The 23,213-nt window shown below is 41.3% G+C and overlaps 4 protein-coding genes across 6 annotated transcripts; 3 read left to right on the top strand and 1 right to left on the bottom strand.

Annotated features, from left to right (window-relative positions):
* Positions 1–2,549: 2,549 nt before the first annotated feature.
* On the top strand, positions 2,550–3,818 carry rasd2 (RASD family member 2). The gene is made up of 2 exons (XM_031736485.1): positions 2,550–3,189; positions 3,301–3,818. Exons 1-2 carry the CDS (start codon positions 2,550–2,552, stop codon positions 3,816–3,818), a joined length of 1,158 nt encoding a protein of 385 aa, XP_031592345.1.
* A 1,493-nt stretch (positions 3,819–5,311) lies between these two features.
* Positions 5,312–9,961, bottom strand: rsad1 (radical S-adenosyl methionine domain containing 1). Of its 2 annotated transcripts, XM_031736443.2 has the most exons (9): positions 9,640–9,958; positions 9,374–9,507; positions 9,093–9,297; positions 8,191–8,556; positions 6,799–6,862; positions 6,566–6,713; positions 6,252–6,306; positions 6,050–6,153; positions 5,312–5,815 (listed from the first exon to the last, which is right to left on the bottom strand). In XM_031736443.2, exons 1-9 carry the CDS (start codon positions 9,778–9,780, stop codon positions 5,704–5,706), a joined length of 1,329 nt encoding a protein of 442 aa, XP_031592303.1. In that variant the 5' UTR covers positions 9,781–9,958; the 3' UTR covers positions 5,312–5,703. The 2 variants fall into 2 exon arrangements, 1 of the variants encoding a protein (XP_031592303.1); XR_004199258.2 differs by lacking the exon at positions 5,312–5,815 and having other exon boundaries at positions 6,071–6,153; positions 6,463–6,713; positions 9,640–9,961.
* On the top strand, positions 9,942–18,515 carry btr02 (bloodthirsty-related gene family, member 2). Of its 2 annotated transcripts, none has more exons than XM_039611382.1 (7): positions 9,942–10,052; positions 16,595–16,867; positions 16,962–17,039; positions 17,146–17,388; positions 17,484–17,610; positions 17,705–17,731; positions 17,956–18,515. In XM_039611382.1, exons 2-7 carry the CDS (start codon positions 16,598–16,600, stop codon positions 18,498–18,500), a joined length of 1,290 nt encoding a protein of 429 aa, XP_039467316.1. In that variant the 5' UTR covers positions 9,942–10,052; positions 16,595–16,597; the 3' UTR covers positions 18,501–18,515. The 2 variants fall into 2 exon arrangements, with proteins under 2 accessions (XP_039467316.1, XP_031592397.1); XM_031736537.2 differs by lacking the exon at positions 9,942–10,052 and adding an exon at positions 14,744–14,908.
* A 1,771-nt stretch (positions 18,516–20,286) lies between these two features.
* On the top strand, positions 20,287–21,196 carry cldnk (claudin k). Its single transcript, XM_031736538.2, has one exon. The coding sequence runs from the start codon at positions 20,301–20,303 to the stop codon at positions 20,946–20,948; it is 648 nt and encodes a 215-aa protein (XP_031592398.1). The 5' UTR covers positions 20,287–20,300; the 3' UTR covers positions 20,949–21,196.
* The last annotated feature ends 2,017 nt before the right edge of the window (positions 21,197–23,213 follow it).

Here is a 23,213-nt window from a genome sequence, read left to right as displayed (position 1 = left end):
TGTTACTGACCTGCTGCCAGTTAATCTAATTAGTTGAAAAATGTTCCTCAAACTGTTTCTTTTTAATATCACTTACTTTTCCAGCCTTTTTGTTGCACTGATCACAACTTTTTGAGAGATGTTGCTGCTATTAAACTCTAAATGAGCTCAGATTTTCACAAAAAAGTCAAATGTCTTTATAGTTTAAACATTTATATGTTTTCTGTTCTACTGTGAATAAAATGTGGGTTTATAAGATTTGCAAATCATTGTATTCTGTTTTCATTCATAGCATATTTAAAAGTATTTGAAAAATATATGCTTAATTTAATTCAGTACCAGCAACATATTTCAAAAAAGCTGTGTGCTGTGACATCAGAGCTTAGGAAGAGAGCCTTGTTTTCAGTGCACAGTTCTAAGGTTACATCTGTGATCATTGCAGTGTGCGTTGCTGCAAACAGCATGGGTAACTTGCTCATTTGTGAAAGGACCATTAAACAATAATACTAAACAATTCAAATAGGTGTTGGAGCAACATATGCTGCTTCTCAAGGAACATTGTTTTTTTGGGGAAAGCCTTGCTTATTTGAGCATGACAGCACCAAACTACATTTAGCACTACATTTAGCATGTCGTAAAAGAGTCAGCGAGCTAAGGTGGCATCCAGACCAGACCAATCACAAAAGGAACACATCAGGGAGGATAAAACATTCTGACTAAGAACTGTGACAAAGGAGGGCTCAAACTGTTGTTTAGGTAAACTGCTACATCAAGCAAAGAATGCTAAGAAAATGCTAAAATTAGAGGTCATGCAAGACAAAAGAGCAGGGTTTAAAATGGGTGTAGTGTCCTGAAATGTGTATGAATTGGAATAATAATTGACTTTTAGTTAATTGCTGTTGCAACAAAAGCAGCATGATATGCATAACCATGATCAATTCATTTCCACTGGTTAATCAACTAACTTCATGCTATCTGTTTGTCTCTGGTGCCCTCTAGGGGCAGTGTTTTTGTCTCCTTCTTATACTTCTTATATCCTGAAAGGAAGGACGTGTCTTGAAAGCAGATAAGAAATAAAAAAGAAAAAAAATCTGCAAATTTTGCACAATGTTAATCTCAAGTACATGCTCTCATCAAAACCAAAGACGCACTAAAATAAGTGGATTCGTGTTTCTGCTCACTTTATGAAGCTCACTGTAATTTTTATTGGAAAATTTTACAATATAATTTCGAAAAATGCAAACTAGCTAATATATTCATGAGCTCTCGCAGACGTTTGCACCTCATTAGTATTTCTAAAAGTATATCAGTGTTCCATTATGTACTGCTGATAGCACCGATTTAGAAACCAACCATCTACTCGTACATTATCAGCTACTATGGCTGTTTATATTACATTATCCATCACAACATGGTTTTCAGTTGTAGCACTAAAGTGCACTTATTAGAGTGAGACTTCAATCTCCATGGCGATCAGCTAGTCTTTTCTATATAACTGCATGTTTTTCAGGTTAAAGAAAGAAACCTTTATGTGAGCTGTCCATTCAAAGTGTCCTTGGATTTTGAAATAGTTTGATGGAGGGAATAAAAGGCTTTGTATGTTCTGACTACTGCATTGGACACACAAATGATTTGGTGTGCTCCAGTGATACACCTTCTCTCTAAAACATCAGCATATCTCTCCTCCAGAAATACAAATTTGATTTTTGTTAGTGTACAGTGGAAAAATAACATCAGCTTTCTGACGCCGCCGGTTCTGCAGAGACTCATCGCCAGGCTCTGTGATTCATAAAGCAAAGAGTTGCTCTGTTTCAAGCTTCAACACTTGGAAAAAGTCGTGAGCAATTCAGAAAATAAAGGGTCTTCCAGAATATGCAATCACAGTTCAGGAATAATAAAATCCGTCATACACAGATTTATGTCAGGCGGTGCAGGAATGTGTTGTTAAGTGGGATTTGTTATGAAAACACTGTGGAACTGTTAAATAACAGATATAAATACATATACGGCAAATGGCTAATGTCTCCGTGACAGCATTTCAGGAAAAGAGGATAAGAGGATAAACAAAATTAATTTGCGCTCGCACGTCACACCTCCAATGTCCATGATATGGGCAATTATCTGTACTCTGTCTACCAAACATTTACCCAGAATTAGACAGGAAACACCTGCAGGTCAAGTGCTAAAAATAGAAGCGTGCCAGAACAGATCAGAGTGTTTCGTGCCCCCCATCACACACACACACACACACACACACACACACACACACACACACACACACACACACACACACACACACACACACACACACACACACACACACACACACACAAACACGCACCCCACCAGAACAAAGTAAGATCGTAATTTAAGACAGTTCGGATAACTTTCAGAAAGCTGCAATGCACCAACTGAAAAATCTACTGTATATTTCTAGACCAATCTAGCACTTTTGTCTTCCTCGAAAGGAATATTTTTCACAAGCGGGGGCCGTGGGGGGCTCCGTGCTTCTATAAAAGGAATGCATTTTGAATTAGCCTGCTGACGCAGAAACTGTGGGTGTATAAGAGATGACACTCGGCTCTGTCTCGCTGGACACATGGGGAAGCAACTGGGTTGGTGAGATTGTGATTGCCTCTCGGCGACTGGAGACTCTTGAAAGAGCACAAGAGATGAACACAACAGAGAAGTTTTACCTTCCCGTTGATGGCATTCTCGAAATGTTGAACTCTCTCACCGGGCATCAACAATCAAGCATTACGCACCCAGATCTTCAGAGCAGCTCACTCGGTCCAGTGCTCCAGCACCCCAAAGTCTCAAGCATAGCGACAGGCATGGGGCTCGTCAAAAAGGTTAAGGGGTGCTGGAGACAGCAGGATACGAGGATAGTTGTGAGTAGATCCTCAAGTTCTGGCAATCGGCAAGTGTCGGCTGATCGACTCCCGAAGAGGTCCGTGGACCTGCTGGAGTTGCGTTTGACTAAGCCCAGAAATTGTCATAGAATAGTTGTGCTTGGTGCGCCCAGAGTGGGTAAAACGAACATCCTCCGGCGGTTCATGGGAAAAGACTTTGAGGAGAGCTATGAGCCCACAATCGAAGACTTCCACAGAAAGCTGTTCCACATAGGAGGAGAGGCATACCAGGTCGATCTTCTGGATGCGGCAAGTGAGAGGGACTTCCCTGCCAAACGCAGACTATCTATCCTGACAGGTTAGGAATCAGTGCTGTATTAAATTTGTTTTAAAGGGATGGTGGTTTTTTGTATTTTGAAAATGAAGGCTAACTACCTTAATTTACATCTGATGTTCTTTGTCTCTCCAGGTGACATTTTTCTGCTCGTCTTCAGTTTGGATGACAGAGAATCTCTGAGTGAAGCCTGTGAGCTGCTCAGCGAAATCAAAGCTGCTAAGGCAAAGTTGCTGAAATTAAAACGGCCAATGAGAGTGCCGGTCATTGTATGCGGCAATAAAGGGGACTTAGACTCAGAGAGAGTCGTGAGACGGCCAGACGTGGGGAAAATCCTCGGCGAGGATATCCCATTCTTCGAAACCTCTGCTAAAACCGGTACCGGGCTGGACGCGATGTTCAGAGCCCTTGCCTCTCTGGGTGGACTACCTCACGAGACCAGTCCATCGCGACATCAGGTCATACCCATCCTCACCTACCGGTCGCTGTACGTCGGCCAGCGAGGCAGGAGGGGTAGCCGTACGCGGGTACTCTCTGCGCCCTGTGCCGCAGTGGACCCTCTGGCGCGCCGCCCGAGCTTCAACAGCGACCTGCAACTCGTGCTTGGATCAAGCACCAAACACAACAAACCCGAGAAGTGTCAGATTCAATGAATTGTGAGACTTCTCGACAAACAAATTGTAGTAGTACGCTGCAATATGGTATACGTAAAGAGTTATACTCTGTAGCACCTGGCTGGACCAGTGCATTCTTATCGTGTTTTTTGTATATACCTGTTCTATAACCCTGTAATAAAAGCTAAATATTTCTATCTATCTGTTTTGTGTCCTTGCTTTCCATCATTCCGTTTGTTACAAAACCTTTAAGAATCTCCTCACAAAGAGACGGGCACGGCCAGATTACGCACACTGACGTAAGCAGTCAATTCTCTTCGAGTGATGATGTAAAAACCTCGCGCGTGGGAGGGAGTTCAGAGGCATGGGTGGATGATTCAAACGCAGACCTTCAACATCTTCCAGTATCTGTTGTCAGTCTCGAGAGTTTTTGCACGGTTTGTTTAGAACGCCCACGGCTTAGTGAATGGCTTAAAGTACCGAGGTGCTACAATGCCTGGTGGTGTACGCGATGGTGTACGCGCTTGTGTGTCACCATGGTAGTTGGAGGAAACAATGAGTGATAGCGCATGATTTATTAAAGAGGGGAAGGTGGGCGAAAGGAGAGAGACGGAGTGAGATCAGCACCATGGAGAGAGCACAATGATTATTCAACTCGGCATTTAATATTACTGACACTGACAAGAAGTTCAGTATATTTGCTTAAAATAAACCTCTCCAAACAATAAAACTGAAGTGGATCAATAAAACCCACTTTGGAAAGCTAAACTAAAAGTCACGATGAAATAAAAACACAAGCTACTGACAAAATTGTCTGGTACATTCACAAATGAGCATCAGAATGGGGAGGAAAGGGGATTTAAGTAACTCTGATCACAGTGAACCCATATTTTAATGGCTGCTAAGGCTTAAATCATCTCAAATTGGTGGTCAACATGCCTCCACGGTCAGATTTCAATCTACTAACAAGGTTTAAAAGGTGCGATGTACCCGTAAGTACTTTTTACGTGACAGGGCACTAGCTGGGTTTTCAGTACACAGTTGAATCATAAAGATCTGTATTTCCAGACCAAGTTCCTGGATAAATAATAATGTTCTGAATATGTCTCATGACAGTAAAGTCTTAATATGATCAGTTCCTTGCGATAGCACTCAGTCCTTTTAAATGGACTAAATATTTATTATTTATTCTCTCATGATGGTGAGTTTTATTGTATGCACAACACAAATGTCTCTCTAGAAGTACCACATTTCAAAGATCTTTATAAGCAAACTCGACAGTGACTATGAAATTTAGAGACTTAGAAGTGAGCTGGGATCAGTTTAAAGCTTTATATATCTAGATATCCCTTTACTCACCAGGAAATTAATGTTCATCCATCTGGTATGATTTCCAGGGATTTGATAAGACATGCAGCACCTGAACAAAATGATTGCTTACTCAGAGGCTTTTCTTGGTATAATATAATTTGTTCACCCTCTAAAACTTCCCACTCACCGTGGACATTTGCTGAAAAGACTATGACATCAAGCCATAACAATTTCCTGTTTATTGTCAGAGATATAATTATGATTAAACGACAGCAACAGCAGCAATTAAAGCTTTAGTGCAAAGTGCATCCGTTGTAGTAATGACTGCATGAAAGCATCTGGAGACTTAAATCCAAGACTCGTTCTAACCGGTGGGAGAGGCAACACAGAGATAACACAATATGCTCGATCGCTGCTGGGCTGCAGTCATTAAAGATAAAGTCAGGTTTGCAATGGTATGGAAAATGATGAAGAGCCTTCACTAACATGTTTAAAAGGTGTAGCAATCAAAACTGTTGGTTTTTATATGTTTTGACAGCCACAAGCTTATCTGCTCTATAAACATTTGTGTCATTGAAGGTTGGAGGTGTTCTTTGTTCGTCTGCCAGCAGACTCAGAGTGGTCCCCGTGAGGCTTTAGGGGAAATTTGTCTCTCCAGCTCCACCAGGAGAGCTGGAAGGATGCTGTCCAGTAAGGCCAATCCTTCCCAGGAGCACCTCAGACCCCTGACAAGGAAAAAAGAAAAAAAGACACAAATGATTTAACCTTCAAGCTGTAGAGACGTTTTAAATACCGTGTGCTGGGGAAATCAGAACAGACTATTCCCCTTATTTTCTGTCACATCATGCACCAAACCGTTATATAATAAAGGAAATATTAGCGAATAATGAAATTAATTGTTAGGTTGGCCTCCACACAGGTGAGGAAACTTAAAGAGAAAATTAAACATGATAAGTCACCTGTCATCAAGAATCAGCTGTCCGCTCTGTAGCAACTCTTGGACGACAATGGATTCACCAAAAACTTCATCAAGGCCATTTTGTGGGCTGAACATCTCCCAGTGCTGTTAACATAATTAAAACAAAAAAAAATGTCTCTGCGGACTGAACATTATCTGCCGTGACAGAAAATACAACGAAGGGTTTATTTTGTGTGCTTTACCTTGTGATTAATGCCCTCAGTCATTCTCATTCCCATTACCAACACCTCCTCCAATCTGCCAAGCAAACATCTTTCATAACTTAAACTGAATACAGAATAGCAAGGACAGAACAGAAAGAGTAAAAGGCTTGAATACAAGTCTCATAATAGCATCTCACAAGGACAGAATGTTTGAGAGAACAAGCACATGTGCCACGGCCTCAACGCTCACTGTGTTAAAATACACTGTGGACTGGCTCAGACTTCACTGCTACATTTCACATGCTGAGAGCATTTCTGGGCATCTGTCTCTGCCTGGAAGTGCAACGGCATACAATTCAAGATGGCCAAGCGGAAGCCGCCTCCGCGTCCCGTGTCCCCTCTGCCGCACTTCACGGATCCACACGTCAGGCTCCAGAGTCTGGGTCCGGGCCTCTCGAACAACACCTCCCTCCCCCAGAGGAACAAACCGCCCATGTGCTCCTGTGCCAGAGACAACAATATAAAAACCACCGTTTCCAACAGGAGCATAACAGGAGTGATTTAGTGCTTTAGATCCAAGTATTACCTGGGCCGACACCGATGTATTGGTTTCCTTTCCAGTAGCTTATATTGTGATGACTCACTGAGTTCTACATTACACAGAGAAAAACATTTACTGAGTGTTTATGAGGGAGAATAGTAAAACTGTCATATTATGGAGATTTAATGAAGACAGAAAACCAAACACAAAGTTAAAAGGAGCTTAAAAATAGAACTTAGTAGACTCTGCTGGGGAAAAACAATATAAATCTTTGGTTTTGGATAGAACTGCACATATAAATCTCGCTCAATAACCTCGAAAACATCTGATGACTCTAAATTATACAAGAAAAATATGGATGCCTATAAAACAGAGGACTGAACATGTAGTTTGTGGTATTTTGTTTTACAATTAAGAATGAAGGGAGACTTTTTATTGCATGAACTGTAAACAGTGAAGCCACTATCAGTCAGATTGAGATGACTTGAGCTTTGTGATATGGCACGTTATTCTGAAAGCAGCCATCAGAAGATGACGACACTGGTCGTAAAGTGATGGACATAATCAGGACAACACTCACATAGACTGTGGCGTTTAAACAATCCTCAGTCGGTACAAGCATCCTCTTACACCATTATAAAACCACCAACAACCTGAACTGTTGCTACAAGGCAGGATGGATCCATGCTTTCATGTTTATGTCAATTTCTGACCCTACCATCTGAAAGCTGCAGCAGAAATTGAGACTCATCAGATCTGGCAACATTTTTCAATCTTTTATTATCAAATTTTGATCAAACCAAATTGTAGCTTCAGTTTCCAGTTGTTAGCTGACAGGATGGCATCTGGCATGCTTCTTTAAGATGTGGTGTGGTGTGCAGTCAGAGATGCTCTTCTGCATACCTTGGCTGTAACGAGTGGTTATCTGAGTTACTGTTGCCTTCAAGTCAACTTGGTCATTCTCTTCTGACTTCTGAACATTAACAAAGTGTTGCTGAGTGGTATTTTCACTTTTTCAGGCTATTCTCAGTAAACCCTAGAGATGGTTGTGTGGGAAACTCGCAGCAGATCGGCAGTTTCTGAAATACTCAGACCAGGCCGTCTGGCACAAATAACAATGCCACATTGTGAGTCACTGAAATCAGCGTTCTTCTCTTAATTCTGACGCTCACTTTGAATTTCAGCAGGTCGTCTTGACCGTGTCTACATGCCTAAATGCAATGAGTTGCTGCCACTTGATTGGCTGTCTAGGTATTTGTGTTAATAAGCATTTAAACAAGTGTACCAAGGAAGTGTTTTTCTTTTATTTATTTTCTCTTTTCATTCTCTGAACCTTCCTTTGATTTAACATATAATTTTGTGTATAAAACGGATGCATCATAAGGTGAAGCGTTAAAGTACGGAAAGGAGAACGTTCTTGTTACAGCAAAGACTTACGTGTCTTGCAAAATTCGACACCTCGTACTGTTGAAAGCCATGCTGGTGCAGAGTCTTCCTTGCACGCTGGTACATTTCCGCTGTCACATCCTCGGAGGGCATCGTTACTGCACCGCACTCAACCTGTTTAAACAGCTGAGTGCCTCGCTCCAGGGTCAGCTGGTACAGAGACACGTGATCATCACACACCCTCAGCAGCTCAGACAACTCTGTTTCCCAGGATTCAACGGTTTGTTTGGGACGTCCGAACATGACATCCACCGACACCCGACCAGGGCACAGCCTCCTGGCCTCTTCGATAGTCTGCAAAGCCTCGTGAGAGTCGTGGTCTCTTCCCAGACTTTTCAAGTCCTCATCCTGCAAAGACTGAAAATAGAAAGTTTGATCAGTGTTGTTCCATAATATGAAAAAAAAGTTCTCACCTTACCCCTTCAGAATCAAATGATTAACGGAATTTTCAGAGTTACATCACCTCGAAGTACATATAAGTGGGTCAACATTTTTGAATTGTGTTATTTTTCAAATATTATCGAGTCAGGAGATAGACAGATGGAAACATTAAGCCCTGAAAAAAACATTTCAGCTCTGTTCCAACTGAAATCTACAATATAAAATCCAAATTGCAATTTTTATTGCATGCAATTTAATGTCTATGATGCAGAGCAAAAGAAACAAGCACTGATGTGTGATTTGGACGTGACAGGACTAAACTTCAAAAAGTGCGTTTTGAGTAAATGTTAAAGGCCATGTCATCACACAGAAGAGGGGATTTTCAAAAAAAAAACATGAACACAATGATAGGCCTGGAGTGTAAAGTTGCAACCACTAAATGCTTTGAGTAAAACAGCTGGAAAGCACTGCTTTTCCATAGGCTTTCATGAACACCCGAGGATTACGCTCACCTGGACACCGATGGAAAATCGGTTCACGCCGGCACGGCAGTAGTCCTCTAACCTGGACTTTCCCGCAGGAGTGGGGTTGACCTCGAGGGTGACTTCGGCCTCATGTGAGAGATTCACCTGCCTGGAAACAGTCTCAAGGATCGCCGCAAAGGTGGAGGGGTGGGCCAGGCTTGGAGTCCCACCACCAAAGAACACTGAGGTGATGCTACAAATGAAAACCAGAGTACGATCTCAGCTACAGGTTACAGTTACTGATTGTCAGGTTTAATAAATGCACATACCAGGATACTTGACTGAGTCGCAGCAGTGTCTCAGTCTCCCTCTGAAGGCACTGAGTCATGATGTGGTCATTGTTCTCTTTGGATATGTACTTATTGAAATTGCAGTAGGAGCACCTCCTGAGACAGTAAGGCCACTGGGGGAGGAAGAACCTTAGAGTCATGACACAGCCCACTTATGCTTAAATCAGGTGAGTCAACATGCAGTTACGGATATATGTGCGCGTGATGTTCTCAGAAAAAGAAAAAAAGAAGAAGCTATAGCTCACGTGCACATAAAGAGACGCCTGTTCTGTGATTTGTGGAGATGCCGCACATTCAGACACATCTTTGGTTACTTCTCCGCCCGAGAAGTGCCGCAGTCGGGGAGGGAAGACACGACTGACCGCAGTAAATGTGCGTGTCATCATTTTGGAGACTGCGTTTGTTTCTCCACGGGAGATTAAATTCTCTGACCCGAACCAGAGGTTGCCTCACTACCCGGCTTCATCACTCAAACGGTATGCGTAGTAGTTACAAAATAGCGTAAAGCCACTTTGTATTTACGCCGTTTGAAGGTGCCGTCAAGTCGCTCCAACCGGAAATACATGGAGCGATTTCCTCTTCATGTTCCCAGTTTGGCCACAGCGGGGCGCTGTTTTACCACAGTAAGAGATACCCGAAGCACAAGAGGGTCAGCCAGGTTTGTTTTTTTAACCCCTTACATACTCTTCATATTTCATACTTTCCCAGAATAGTTACTGATACTGAATTTTGAATTAAAGCTCAATTTATAATCTATAAATAACCCGTCTGACATAAATTAGTGGATGCTAAATCCTTAATTAATGTTTCATAGAGCAGGGAGAACATTTTAGTTTTTTGGGTTTGCAACACTTGCTTTTGGTGAAAAATATCTATTTTCACACAACATCGTCTCCAGTTTTACCCAAAACATGAAAATATTGCAGCGATAATGATTTAAATATATTCTAAAGCGAAAGCAGAAATAGAAAAGAAACTCCTTGAACTCTTGGGATTTATTATATAACCATGTATGACCTTTACAACCATTAAATACTACGATCAATGTTATGTCATAAGAAATCTGTATAAGTACCATCTGCAGTTATCATTATTAATGCAACATTAATCAAAACTTGTAAAAGAAAACTTGCAGCGGATGTAAACCTTGACTGTGTGGGACTTGCACATGTGTTATGACACTATGAGACTATCAAAATGAATAATTTCTTTGTTTTAAATTTTTTTTTATATATATATTTCTTGTCCAACTGTAATACATTCATATTTATATAGCATTCGTCCACTCTTACTAACCACAGTGCCTTTAAACTCCACCCGGAATGGCCCTAGCCAGGATTGAACCAGGAACCTTCTCTCTGTAAAAGTGAAATAGGTAATCAAGGCACTCTTTGACCTCCGCTTGTCATGTAGGTGATATATTATAACTCCTATTCTGTCTTTGCACTAACCTGGTTAAATGTGGCCCTTGAACTCTGTCACAACAGACAAGGCACACACAGTTTTGCAGTTTCAAGATCCCCTAAAATTCACAATTTTCCTTGATTTTACTAATGGTAGTGAATCTGAAATACATTTGGATAGATACAGGTCAAATTTGACCCCAAATAGCCTCACTATATATAAAATTTGCAAAACCATCAAACAGTATTAAATATTTATAACAGGGTATTTTTTGCTGTTGTCAAAGTTTAAAATGGTTCAAATTTGACAACATGCTGGAAGGTGAATAGTATTGTTGGTAGTCTATGATTTAGAGATTGATTTTAAGCTATTTCTGACTAAAATATGATTTATATGGGGCTTATATTGAAAATGACGCAGCTTATTTAGGAGCCTAAGTAATCTTTGTTGGGTGCACCTGTTCAACTGCTTGTTATTACTTCTAGGCTCGACTACTGTCATTCAGCATTATCAAGATGTCCTAAAACTCTCTGAAAAGGCTTCAGCTGATCCAAAATGCTGCAGCAAGAGTACTGACAGGCTCCCTGTTACATCCAGAATTGAATTTAAAATCCTGACCCTCACATTCAACGTCTTGAATACTCAGCCCCCACTTTGTCTTAAAAACCTCACAGTACTGTATCACCTCTACAGAGCACTCTGCTCTCAGACATTGGGAGACAGGCACACTCTCTACTTTTAAGATTAGGCTTAAAATTTTCCTTTTTTGACAAAGTTTATAGTTAGGGCTGGATCAGATAACCCTCAGTCCTAATGTAAAACTTCCCTTTTTGGGAAGGCTGCTGGGGGATTCCCACAATGCACTTTCAGTGTTTCTTCTTAATTCACCTTTTTATGTGTTTCTAAATCACTCAGCATTTAATCATGAGTCATTAGTCATTAGTCATTATCTAGTTCTCTTCCACAGCGTGTCTTTATGCTGTCTTCCTACCCTCACTCCCACCTGGTTGCGGCAGATAGCTGTCCCTCCCTGAACCTGGTTCTGCTGGAGGTTTATTCTTCCTAAAATGAAGTTTTTCCTTTCCTGTCACCAAAGCCATTGCTCATGGGTTCATATGATTGTTGGGGTTTTCCTCTGTTTTCTCTGTATAGTTGTATAGTCTTTACCTTACAATATAAAGCGCTTTGAAGCAACAGTTGCTGTGATTTGGCGATATATATAATTGAATTGAATAATGCAAATATCTGGCACCAACTTAGTGGACTGACACATGTAGCCATAGTCAAGACAACCTAGAGACTTTCAAAGGTATGGTTGGGCTGATCCACTGGTAGATTATGTGGGAATTCTTATGAGCATAGCTGATACATTAAATAAAGACACGAGTCTATATTTGGAAAATAAATGTGTGTCCCACTAACACATGATGAAACTAACTAATGAGGTATTGATTTCCCCGAAGCCCAGCACACAGACAGTAACACAGCGTAGAACAGCTGCTTTAAAAGCTGATTATTTTTAAACAAAAGATTAAAAATCTAAATCCGGATTATAGGCAATAAATGTCTTCATCACTCTGATATAACTGCAATCATCGATCCCTGTCAGTGCTACTCATCTTCAGATGAGTCTGATCCTCACTCGATAATTCAAATCAAAACAAAGAATACATGCACGTATAACTGTTCTTATTTACTGCAATATAATTTCCAAAATAAGACAGTGTGCATACATGCAATTAGTAATAAATCTAAAGCTTTAATTACACATAGATTAATATTAATGTCAATAAATGTGAATATGTTCACTGCTAGCATCCAGCCCTGAGGTCATTTTCCACTTAATGTAAAATCTAGTGACCAGTTATCTAATCAGCAGAGACAGTGAGGCAGACAGACGGAGAGACGGGAAACACGCAGGAATATGTTTTCACCGAACTCAAATGTGTGAAGTCGGTTCAAGGAAAGGTTTTAATAATTTCCAAATTAAAAAAACAAGCAAACTACTGAATCTGTGAAGCTGCCAAATGGATACAAGGAAGAAAGGTAAGCTTTCCAATAACCATGCAAACATGACAAAGAAAGGATTTGATGTGGTTTCTCTTTACTCTAGGCACAAAGGCACAAAGGGGAATATTCTCAAGTTGCATGTCAGGCAGGGACTGTGGGAAAATAACTAAAGGTGGAGAAGGAGGAGTTGAACCTTGGGTTTAACTTTAACAATAAAAAACAAACTACCCTACCTACTGTTAGTTAGATTTTACTGCACACATGTAGCATAAGTCAGTTGTGAAAGTAGGATGAAACAGACACATGCATGCACACAGCCCTTTTCAAAAGTGCTTTGCATTGCACTGATATCAGAAAAAGTATAAAATAAGCCAAACACAAACAATATGGTGTTAATGATGTTAATTGCTGATATTTTAGCTTCTTTTGACATTTTTATTGTTTTCTGTAGAGTTTATTACACACTTTTTTCAAATATCTTTATCAATCTGATCCCAATTGAATGTTTGTTTTTTAAAATTTTTAAAGGTGGTGCCATAGAATTAAGGCTCATGGTGGTTGGTAGCAGTGGACCTTCTCAGTTCCTACTAACCAATTCCATACTTGGGAGAGAGGTGTTTTCTAAGGATGTCACCAGCCTTTCTGGCAGCATAAAGAACAACGGTGAGCTGGCTGGTAGACGAGTGGCAGTGATCAATGGACCAAACATCTATGATAAGGATATATCTAAAGCCAAAAGGAAGATGGAGCTAAGGAGGTCCAAGTGCTTATCTATACCTGGTCCCCATGCCTTTCTTGTTGCCTTTGACATGGAAAAAATCTCCCCCAATGATGTGAGAACCTCCAGACTGATGAGGGAACGCTTTGGAAGACACTGTCTGAGACACGCCATGGTCCTCCTGGCATATGAAGGAAATCAGGATAGAACTGCCTTGGAAGACAGGGTGAAGAAGAGAGATTGGCATCTGCGAGAACTCATCGAGAAGTACGGCGGACGCTTTCACCTTTTCAACAAGAACTGGAGAGATCGAAGTCAGGACAGAGAGCTGTTGAAGAAGATAGAGCTGATGGTTGCCTCGTTAGGAGGGGGCTGCTTCTCCAGCAGAACTTTCCAGAAGGCAGAGGACTGTGTAAAGAAGGAGGAGAATAAGCTTAGAAAGCAGCGAGCAGCAGAGATAGAAAAGGCATGGGCTGAGATGGAAAAGCAATACATGGAAGAGGAGTTGTATTTCCAGAAGGATGCCTATACGGCTAATATTGGCGCAGAGATTAGAGCTCAAGCGGAGATCGACAACAGCTGGCTCAGGAAGTCCCTAGCCAGAGGCCTGGGGACGGGTTTTGTTGTGGGGGCTGTGATGGGTGCGCTGGCTGGGTCTATAGAGGGGCCAGGAGGGATGGTTCTCTATGGGATCATAGGTGGTGCAGTGGGTGGATCAGCAGGGGGAACAGCACAGGTGGCAATAAAGCATATGGACAACAGAATGGCTCCGAATGCAAGACTGAACTTCAACTCAATCTTTATCAACCGCTTCTTTGCAGCTCCTCGTACATGACATAGAGAACTGACTGGTGACCTGATGAAAACAAGAAACTTACTCTTTGTATCCAACTTCCGTTTAGGTAGCTTTCTGACTTACTTGATAACAAAATAGATAGCCGTCTCAAGCCCTCTTTCATCTGAAACACATTGTAACTCTCTGTATAGTATGCCACTGTTTTGACAGAAAACTTGAAAGGTTTCTTGTGGCATCAATTCAAACTGTGACATCCAGTTTAAACTATAAATAGGCCTATTATAGATAAATGAAGCTGTGATTTTAGCACATTTATAGTAGATTTGTGTGAACCCTTTACATTTTATTCAACCTCCACCTCTTCCTGGTGCCTTGCTGTGGATTAGTTGAAGTGCAGCTCAAATAACATGTAGGGCGGAGTCTTAGCTGAACACGCCATTGTCTAAAGCGCTGCCACTTTCCTAGACAATCCGCATACCTAAGTACACCTGTTCAGTGTGAACCAGTGAAGTTTCTGTGTATTATTAACTAAAATCACAAGCCGTACAGACACTGCTCCTACCCAGAAAAGATCAACTAAGTAAAGGTAAGATCATATTTCCTTTAATACTTTTCAACAAATGTGTCTGTTTTCACAAAGTTACCTGTGTGCTGATTTCCTGTTAGTCCTGTCAATCTTTTATGGGCGTGTTGCATAATCTTAAACTGTTTCCTTTGTGAGTAAAAGGGAGACCGAACTGAGGATTGCACACTATATTAAAACGATCTTGAGAATTTAGTGGGTTCATCTTTGCTTTGAGACGTAGCTTCCTCATGACACAAGAAAACTATTTGGCTAATACCAGTTTGACTGCATATTTTGCTGCCTCTGTTTGTTATCTATCTGCTGTTGCTCACACTGGCTGTGGCAATCAAAACACGCAGAGATAGAAAGGGATAACGGGGTAAAGTTCAATGACAGGGCATTAAAATATAATCATGTCCAGTTGTTTCTGCCTCTTTACTCTGTGTAAAATGAGAGTAATCCATTCTGTATGAGAACACAATGTTAAAAGTACATGCCACCCTGAATTCCAGTGAAAATATTTCTGCCATGAGTAAATCCACCTTCTTTCACGCCTTTACGTTGTCAGCGAAAAGTGAACTGAATACTGAATATTTACTGTTGTTTAATAAGCACAGAATTTAAAGTCAAACCTTAAGTATCTGTGTCTAAAATCTTGGGCTGTGGTGGTACTAAGGGGTCTGAAGTGTGCCTAGAAAATATCCCACAGGTCATTGCACCAACACCACCAGCCTGAACTGTTGATGCAAGGAAGTGCGGATCCATGCTTTTGTTTACTCCAAATTCTGATTCTAACATCTGAATATGGCAGCAGAAATTGAGAGTCATTTGTCCAGTCTTTTCTTGTCTAATGTTGGTGATCCTGTGCAAACTGTAGCCTCCGTTTCCTGTTCTTAGTTTACAGAAGTGGCACCTGGTGTGGTCTTCTGCTATTGAAGCCCATCTGCTTCAAGGAGATGCTCTTTTGCATACCTTGGCTGTAACAAGTAGTTATTTGAGTTATTGTTGCCTTCCTTGAAGTAGCCATTCTCCTCTGACATCTCACTGGACGATCTCTTTTTCAGACCATTCTCTCTTACCTAGAGATGGTTGTGCAGGAAAACCCCAGTAGCCCAGGGTGATTTTCTGCCACCAAGTACTATGCTACCTTGAAAGTCATTTAAATTACATTCTTCCCCATTCTTATGCTCAGTTTCAACTTCACATCAGTCTGACTATTTCTACATGCCTAAATGCATGAGTTGCTGCTATGTGATTGGCAGATTAGATATTTATGTTAAAGAGCAATTAAATGGGCGCACCTAACAAAGTGACCAATCAACGTATGACTGATACACTTGAAAAATCATAAAACATATGATAAGCATCTTGCAATATGAGTAACAGTGACTAGTACTTTTGATACTTGTGTACCGTCATGGTGCTTAAGTAAAATCCTGAATGCAGGATTGATCTTTTACACAATTATGTGTTAAAAACACAAATTTACTTTATAGTACTTTTAATTACTATAACTGTTAACAAGATGGTTTCATTGCATTTGTTTATCAAATGACTTCTGTTGGCACTTCTCACTTACTCTTAGGTATCACTTTTGGTTTATTCTTTGCTTTGCTATTCAAACACAACACTCCCTCACAAGACTTCAATATGCAGAGCAGGAAAAAGCTCTGTTTCTTACTTTTTCTGACATAATTTCTTTTTCAGATTATGGCCTCTACTATCTGCTTGCTCCCCGAGAAGCACTTCTTGTGCTTTCTGTGTAGGGACATCTTTACCAGCCCTGTAACCATACCATGTGGACACAGCTTTTGCCTGTCCTGCCTGTCCAAATACTGGACACGACATCAGTCGAAATACTGCCCTCACTGCAGGAGATTGTTCACAGACAAGCCTGACCTCAGTGTCAACCACATACTCGCAGACGTATCTGAAAACTACAGGAAGTCTCGACCACAGAAACCACCAGATGAGGAAACGGTACTCTTTTGTCTGTTATCTAATAACAGGTGATCTAATCTAATAAATCTAGTGTATTTTTGTGTGCTGATACAAAGTGTTTGCACATTCACAGGTTATAGATGTTAACCAAATGATTCAGGAAAGGGTGCAAAAGATAGAAAGACTGAAATACTCTCTCGGGCTACAAAAGGTGAGTGGAAATATCTATAAAACTTAAACATGAATAACATAATTTACATTTTTTCTTTATTTTACTTTGATCTGTACATCATTAAATGATGTTGCTGTCCAATCAGAACTCTTACCTCAGAGAGGTGCGAGAGAGTCAGAAGATCTTCTCTGCCCTTGTAAATGCTATGGAGAAGAGCCATAAAGCAGTTGTTGCTTCAATTGAGGAGAGGCAGAAAGAAGAGGAGAGCAGGGTAGAAACACTGGTCAAAGAGATCGAACAGGAGATTGAGGAGCTGAGGAAGGAGACCACAGAACCGGACCCTCAGATCTCTGGTGATCAGAGTGACGACGTGAAGCGACCTGCCAAGGTAAGTTATCTCCATCTACTGCCGAATGCATGATGATGATGATGTGATTTGAAGCGTAATTGTAAAATCTTTCCTACACTGTGAATGCTATTTAGCCCTGTGAGATGAAGGACTGGTCCAAGGTTACCATAGAAACTGATCCTTGTATTGGGGTCACCAGAAGAGCACTGTCAGACGTGTTGGAACAAATAAAGTTAGAAGTCAACAGACTCTCCAAAGCTGGTGAGTGATGCTTTTTTAATCTTGCGTGCGTCATATCAATCTTATAGGATAAATTAATTGACATTCATTTTTTCCCCCTGTTGTCCATCTTTAGAACTTAAGAGAATCGAGAAATACTCAGGTAAGGTTCTCGCTGTGCAGAAATACATTTTATCAAATTATTAGGGATTGAAGATTATTTTTGTGGATAACATCAAAAACCATAATTCAGCTTCATTTTGAGTTCAAAATTAAACTGCATGAATTTTCCGCTGTTGTGAATAGCTGAAAATGGTAGTGCACTGTTTGACTAATTCTTGACTTTTTCCTCTTTTTCTCCTTTCTTTGCTCTTTTTTTCTTTTTAGTGGATGTTAACCTAAGTGCTAAAACAGCCCACCCTTTCCTTTGGGTCTCAGATGACAGAAAACAGGTGAGGCACACGGATAAGCTTCAGGAAGTACCGGAGAACCCGAAGAGGTTTGACAGAGTGGGAAATGTTCTGGCCAAAGAAAGCTTTGCTGGCGGGAGGTGCTACTGGGAAGTGGAGGTTGGGGAGAAGATAGAATGGACCCTAGGTGTTGCCAGACAGTCCGTAAACAGGAAAGGCAAGTTCACAGTGTGCCCTGCAAATGGTTTCTGGACCTTAAGCCTGAAAGCTGGAGGCCAGTACATTGCAAACACCTCTCCTGTCACCCAGTTGGCTCTAGACCAACGACCCAAGAAGTTTGGAGTGTTTCTGGATTACAACGAAGGTCGCGTGTCCTTCTACTGCGCAGACTCTGGAGTCCACATTCAGACCTTCACGGATAAGTTCACAGATCGGCTCCATCCATTCTTCAGTCCTGGTCGCATGCATGGAGGCAGAAATGGAGCTCCTCTAGTCATCTGCTCAAGTTTTTGCAGCATCTAAACCTCATTCCAGTTTAAAAAGAGTTATTTGTTGGTTTTTGTTATCTCGTTAATATTCATCCAGCCTGATTAATGTCTTTATTTATTTACAAAGCTATTGAACAATGAGCCACATTTTCCCTGTCAGAGCAGGCTACTGAACAAGATGGTGCGAAAGGACTACGTCAGTACACTTGAAAACTTCAATGAAACCCATAAACAGACTGAAAAAAGAAAAAAGTGTGGCAGAAAATAATAGATGGCTGTCATAAATGAACAAGTGAGTGAAAGTAGAAAAAAGAGGATTGCTGAGTTGGATGGATGCGCGGGGCTGCAGGGTTGGGACAGAGGTTGACGAGAAGCAGGGAAAGCGGGGGGGAGGGCACTGTAAAACAGCAGGGCATTGTGCCCGTACACCAGGCACTGGGAGACACACTCAAACACATTCACGCATTCACACACCGACACAGTCGTGCACAGAAGCGCGTGCTTCAGCCCACCGCCACACAGACTCACACTGGCATCTCGCAGGGCAGCCCCATCTCCAGTCCTGTCCTGGGTGTTGGAGCTGATCGTCCCTCTCTGCTGCAGTTCACCAAACCTCAGAGAAGAGAGAGAGAGACGGAGAGAGCCTCCCCTGCTCTCTGGCCGTCCTGTTGACTGAACTGAATTCTCAGGGTTGTCATTCACAACTTCAGGCATTCATAGCTGAACTACAAAACCTACGGAGCTTCAGGCAAACCGTAAACTGTGGATCATCTCCGGGAGGAGCAGTGAAGGTTCAGCGACCTCTATTTCAGGTAAATATTCCTCATAATAACCATTTAATTAATAATGTTTGGATATTTAAACATTTTCTAAATGTCAGTAATGTCTTGACTATGACTTAAAAGCAAATTTATGCGATGTGCTTTGTTAGTTTGTTAGTTTCCAGCACATGTATGTACTGGAAGTGGCTTTTCTTCCATTGTATTATCTGCAGAACTTCCTAGGAATGAAATGGACATTTTAGTAATGAGATCTGGGAATATTCCAGGGCCCTCTGTTATTTTAATATGGGTTATCCACTGTCATCTGCACCCAACATCACAATAATCTTTCAGAATGATACTTACTGGAGTCAAAACTCAAACTAAATAACTGAACTAAATAGTAAAATGCATCCCATTGGTACTCAGTGTCCTGCTACATGTGTATCGATATTGTTATGAATGGATCGTATAAACAGTATTAGTAAAATTGTAGCTGTAATAAACAGAAGACACAGGTTCTCCTGGCCCACTCGACAGGCTTTCATGAAAGCTGCTTGTGTTCCGAGTCTCCTCATGTTTTTCTGAGATAATCCACCACCCGGCAAGGCGTAGCTCGACACCCACAGTCGTGTCAAAGAAAGCTATTCTCTGCGTTTCTCACTGGAATCCAACAGGCCTCCCAGCCTGATTCCAAATATTTATGATAACTATATGCTCCAGTAGTCTTTTCATACTTTACTAATGTTATGCTAGTGGCTGTTGTGGTAAATAACAACAGCCTGTGATGTAATATCCAGTGTGTCTCTGAGAGTTTTCTTGCACTGCTTGATTGATTACGAAGAGAATAACCCGGCTGGTGCGACTATTTTATGTTTTGTTAATTTTAGGATATCAATCCACGTCAAACTCAAGCTGACCTCATCGACGTCATCATCCACAGGCGGCGGAGTGGACCACGGCATTTCTAGCAACATAGACTGTCACATTTCTTTGTGGGACTATAAGTTTGGCCTGTGCAGAGACTAATATATCAGAGACAAGTCCATCTGACTCAAATAACACCTTTCGCCATGGCTACCACGGGCATGCAGTTGCTGGGTCTGATCCTTTCCATAGTGGGCTGGGTGGGTGGGTTAATAGTTTGTGCCATCCCCCTGTGGCGGGTCACCGCCTTCATCGGTAACAACATAGTGACAGCTCAGATCATTTGGGAAGGCCTTTGGATGAATTGCATAGTACAGAGCACAGGTGAGATCCAGTGTAAGGTGTACGATAGCTTGCTGGCTCTGCCCAGCGACATGCAGGCTGCCCGTGGCCTCACTGTGTTGTCCATCCTGCTCTGTGGCCTGGCTCTGGCTCTGGGGGTCCTAGGAGTCAAGTGCACTAAATGCATCGGCATAAACAGCCTTAAAGCCCGCATTGCTCGCATTTCCGGCTCTCTTTTTGCCATTGCGGGGTTCCTTTACCTTGTGCCCGTCTGCTGGACTGCCCACTCCATCATCAGGGATTTCTATGATCCACATGTGGCAGCTCCACACAAGCGTGAGCTCGGCCCTGCCCTTTACATCGGCTGGGGGGCATCAGCCTTGCTTCTAATTGGGGGGTCACTGCTCTATGCGGGGTCAAGTCCTCCCGGAATCCCAGGCTCTCCCACTTTCAGCAGTGGAGAGAGCAGTCCACGCAGGGCACCTGCCACACAAGTCAAAGGTTATGTCTAAAATGTCTGAAGGCCTTCCACAAATCCACCCCAAATGATGTCAAACCTGTCTTTTCTCCTCTTGACATTGATTCATGTCATTATTTTTTATTAAGTGTCACTTTGCTTTTGTTTTCTTTGAGAAACGTCACAGGAGGCTGAAAACTGAACTTGTTTTATTATTTCATACCTGATACCCTTCAATAACATTTTTTCTCTGTCTGCCAGTTAAATACAATAAAAGTTGTATCCTCTGTGGAGGAAAAATGGTGTGTGTTTACATTTGTACCATTACATATATAAAAGCTCCTCAAAATACTTGTTTTACAAGGAAAAACCTTTGAGTTATTTATGTAAACACTACGAGGGGTTCTGCTGAATGGAGAAGAACAATAGAACAATGGAGATGTGTGTGCATTTGCATGTGGTGCCATATTTTTCAGTGTGTGTGTGTTGTCCTGTCTTCCATCTCGTTTTCCTTATCTGAGTTACTCTACACGGCAGGAACAGAGAAAATTACATGATCCTTTTTTCACTTCATAAAGCTCCTGCTATTCCTTCTAATAAAATCACACATTGCTCCAGCAGATAACTGTATGATAACAAGCAAAAACCAGATCGAGCATGAATCACTATCTGCCTTTGCATGTGTTCATGTAGTACAATTCCAACCACCATCTTTATTCATATTATCCTTGTTCTTAAACCTGATTGATTGCACTGTAGGTGACTGTAAATGAAATCGTAGTTGTGCGGGCATACATTAATCTATCAGTTCCTTTGCTTTCTGTCCGTGACAGCAGAAGACAGAGCAACACAATGCCACTCTATAGAGCATTACAGCACCATGATAACAATAGCCACTAGTGTTCCAAGTGCCAGGTAGTGACTCATACATGACCTAAGTAGGCCTATACCAGTGCTGGTAGAGTAATGATGTGAATACTGTATGTCTGTGGTATTTTACTGTACGCTTACAAAGAGGACAACAGAGGGAGACGAGTGCACTAGTTACATTGTAAATAATGAATGGAGTGCTTCAAAATGGCTTCGAGGTATGGTGTCAATGCAATTCTTAACAATGACAGTAACAAAGAGTTAATGCAGAGGTTGACTATATGAAAATGAACTAATGAGCTAATTAGTGTATCATTTACAAGGAGGCGATAACTGCACACGTCACTGATGCATTTGAGACAGTTCATCTCAGATCTACTTTCTAGAGCTCTAGAGTTCCCTGAGTAAATACAAACACTGATAATTGTCTGTGAAGGCTTTTGGTGTGAGCACTGCAGTACGTGTGCAGTGGGGTATATTTTAAATCAAGGGTACATGTGCAGAAAATGTGAAATAAAGACAAACAAACAAAAATTATATTGGGATTTGGTTGTTTCTAAAGTCAACATAACCTTAAAATAAATGTAGCCTAATGAATTGAAGAAAAAAGAAATGTTTTTTCCTAAAGTTTTAACATAATTTAAAACCACTTTCTTAAAGTCAGATTCTATTCATCTTCCTCCATTTATCCAATTCAAGTTCTGGCTGGCTGGAGCCCATCTGTCTTAGGGCAAGAAGTAAGGTGCACTCTGGACAGGTCACCAGTTCTACATAGGAAGGCCCCAGTTGGCCTGTGGATTTGAACCCAAGATGTTGCTGCTGTGATCATCACATCCCATTGCTGCCAAAGTCAGATTCCTACATGCAAACTTTTACTCAGATAAAAGGTATCAAGAAATAACTCACTGTTTGTCTGTGTTAGACCGTTACATAGAACTGGAGGATTTTGATCAAGCTTTTAAGTGATTTGCTGCATGTCAAAGTGTCCTCATGAAAATCTAAACTGCCACGGTTGTTTAATTACATTTTTGGATGTTGTTGTGCCTTGAGCACCAACTAATACACATCACTTTACACTTATGAAAGTTCAGTTTGCTTTATCAAAGAGCATAATTCATACCTGCTGCTTCTTCTTGTTCTTTTGGCAGCCAGTTCTTTTCCTTCTGCCTAGCATCTCCATATTCAGCATCCTTTGTCTTATATAGCCACTATCTGTCCTCTGCACGTGTCTAAATCATGTCAGCCATATCTTCAAACTGCTCAACCTGAGCTGCCCTGTCACTATTGCCTCAGAACCAGTCTCACCTTAAACCAATCTGTCACTCCCACCACACATCCCATCAATGACTTGCTGATAACGCATATTTTATTTAGATTTCTAAAGCGGTAATCATCATGTAAAGGTTTCGCTTAACAATAAATAAATAAATTCAATAGATTAAAAAAAAAT

This window comes from Oreochromis aureus, linkage group 4 (genome assembly GCF_013358895.1).
Source record: "Oreochromis aureus strain Israel breed Guangdong linkage group 4, ZZ_aureus, whole genome shotgun sequence".
NCBI lineage: Eukaryota > Metazoa > Chordata > Actinopteri > Cichliformes > Cichlidae > Oreochromis > Oreochromis aureus.
The sequence above is the reverse complement of the archived record's forward strand: the minus strand, read 5'-3'. Positions and strand labels throughout refer to the sequence as shown.

What these genes read in the sequence shown, in the direction of transcription:
- btr02 (XM_039611382.1), top strand. Translation starts at nt 16,598, where the DNA reads ATGGCCTCTACTATCTGCTTGCTCCCCGAGAAGCACTTCTTGTGCTTT. An exon ending in AACCACCAGATGAGGAAACG is followed by an intron (nt 16,868 to 16,961) that starts GTACTCTTTTGT and finishes GCACATTCACAG; the next exon opens with GTTATAGATGTTAACCAAAT. An exon ending in ACTCTCTCGGGCTACAAAAG is followed by an intron (nt 17,040 to 17,145) that starts GTGAGTGGAAAT and finishes CTGTCCAATCAG; the next exon opens with AACTCTTACCTCAGAGAGGT.
- rsad1 (XM_031736443.2), bottom strand. Translation starts at nt 9,780, where the DNA reads ATGATGACACGCACATTTACTGCGGTCAGTCGTGTCTTCCCTCCCCGA. An exon ending in CCGCTTGGCCATCTTGAATT is followed by an intron (nt 6,307 to 6,565) that starts GTATGCCGTTGC and finishes TTTGCTTGGCAG; the next exon opens with ATTGGAGGAGGTGTTGGTAA. An exon ending in CAGCTGATTCTTGATGACAG is followed by an intron (nt 5,816 to 6,049) that starts GTGACTTATCAT and finishes TTTCCTTGTCAG; the next exon opens with GGGTCTGAGGTGCTCCTGGG.
- rasd2 (XM_031736485.1), top strand. Translation starts at nt 2,550, where the DNA reads ATGACACTCGGCTCTGTCTCGCTGGACACATGGGGAAGCAACTGGGTT. An exon ending in CAGACTATCTATCCTGACAG is followed by an intron (nt 3,190 to 3,300) that starts GTTAGGAATCAG and finishes TTGTCTCTCCAG; the next exon opens with GTGACATTTTTCTGCTCGTC.
- cldnk (XM_031736538.2), top strand. Translation starts at nt 20,301, where the DNA reads ATGGCTACCACGGGCATGCAGTTGCTGGGTCTGATCCTTTCCATAGTG.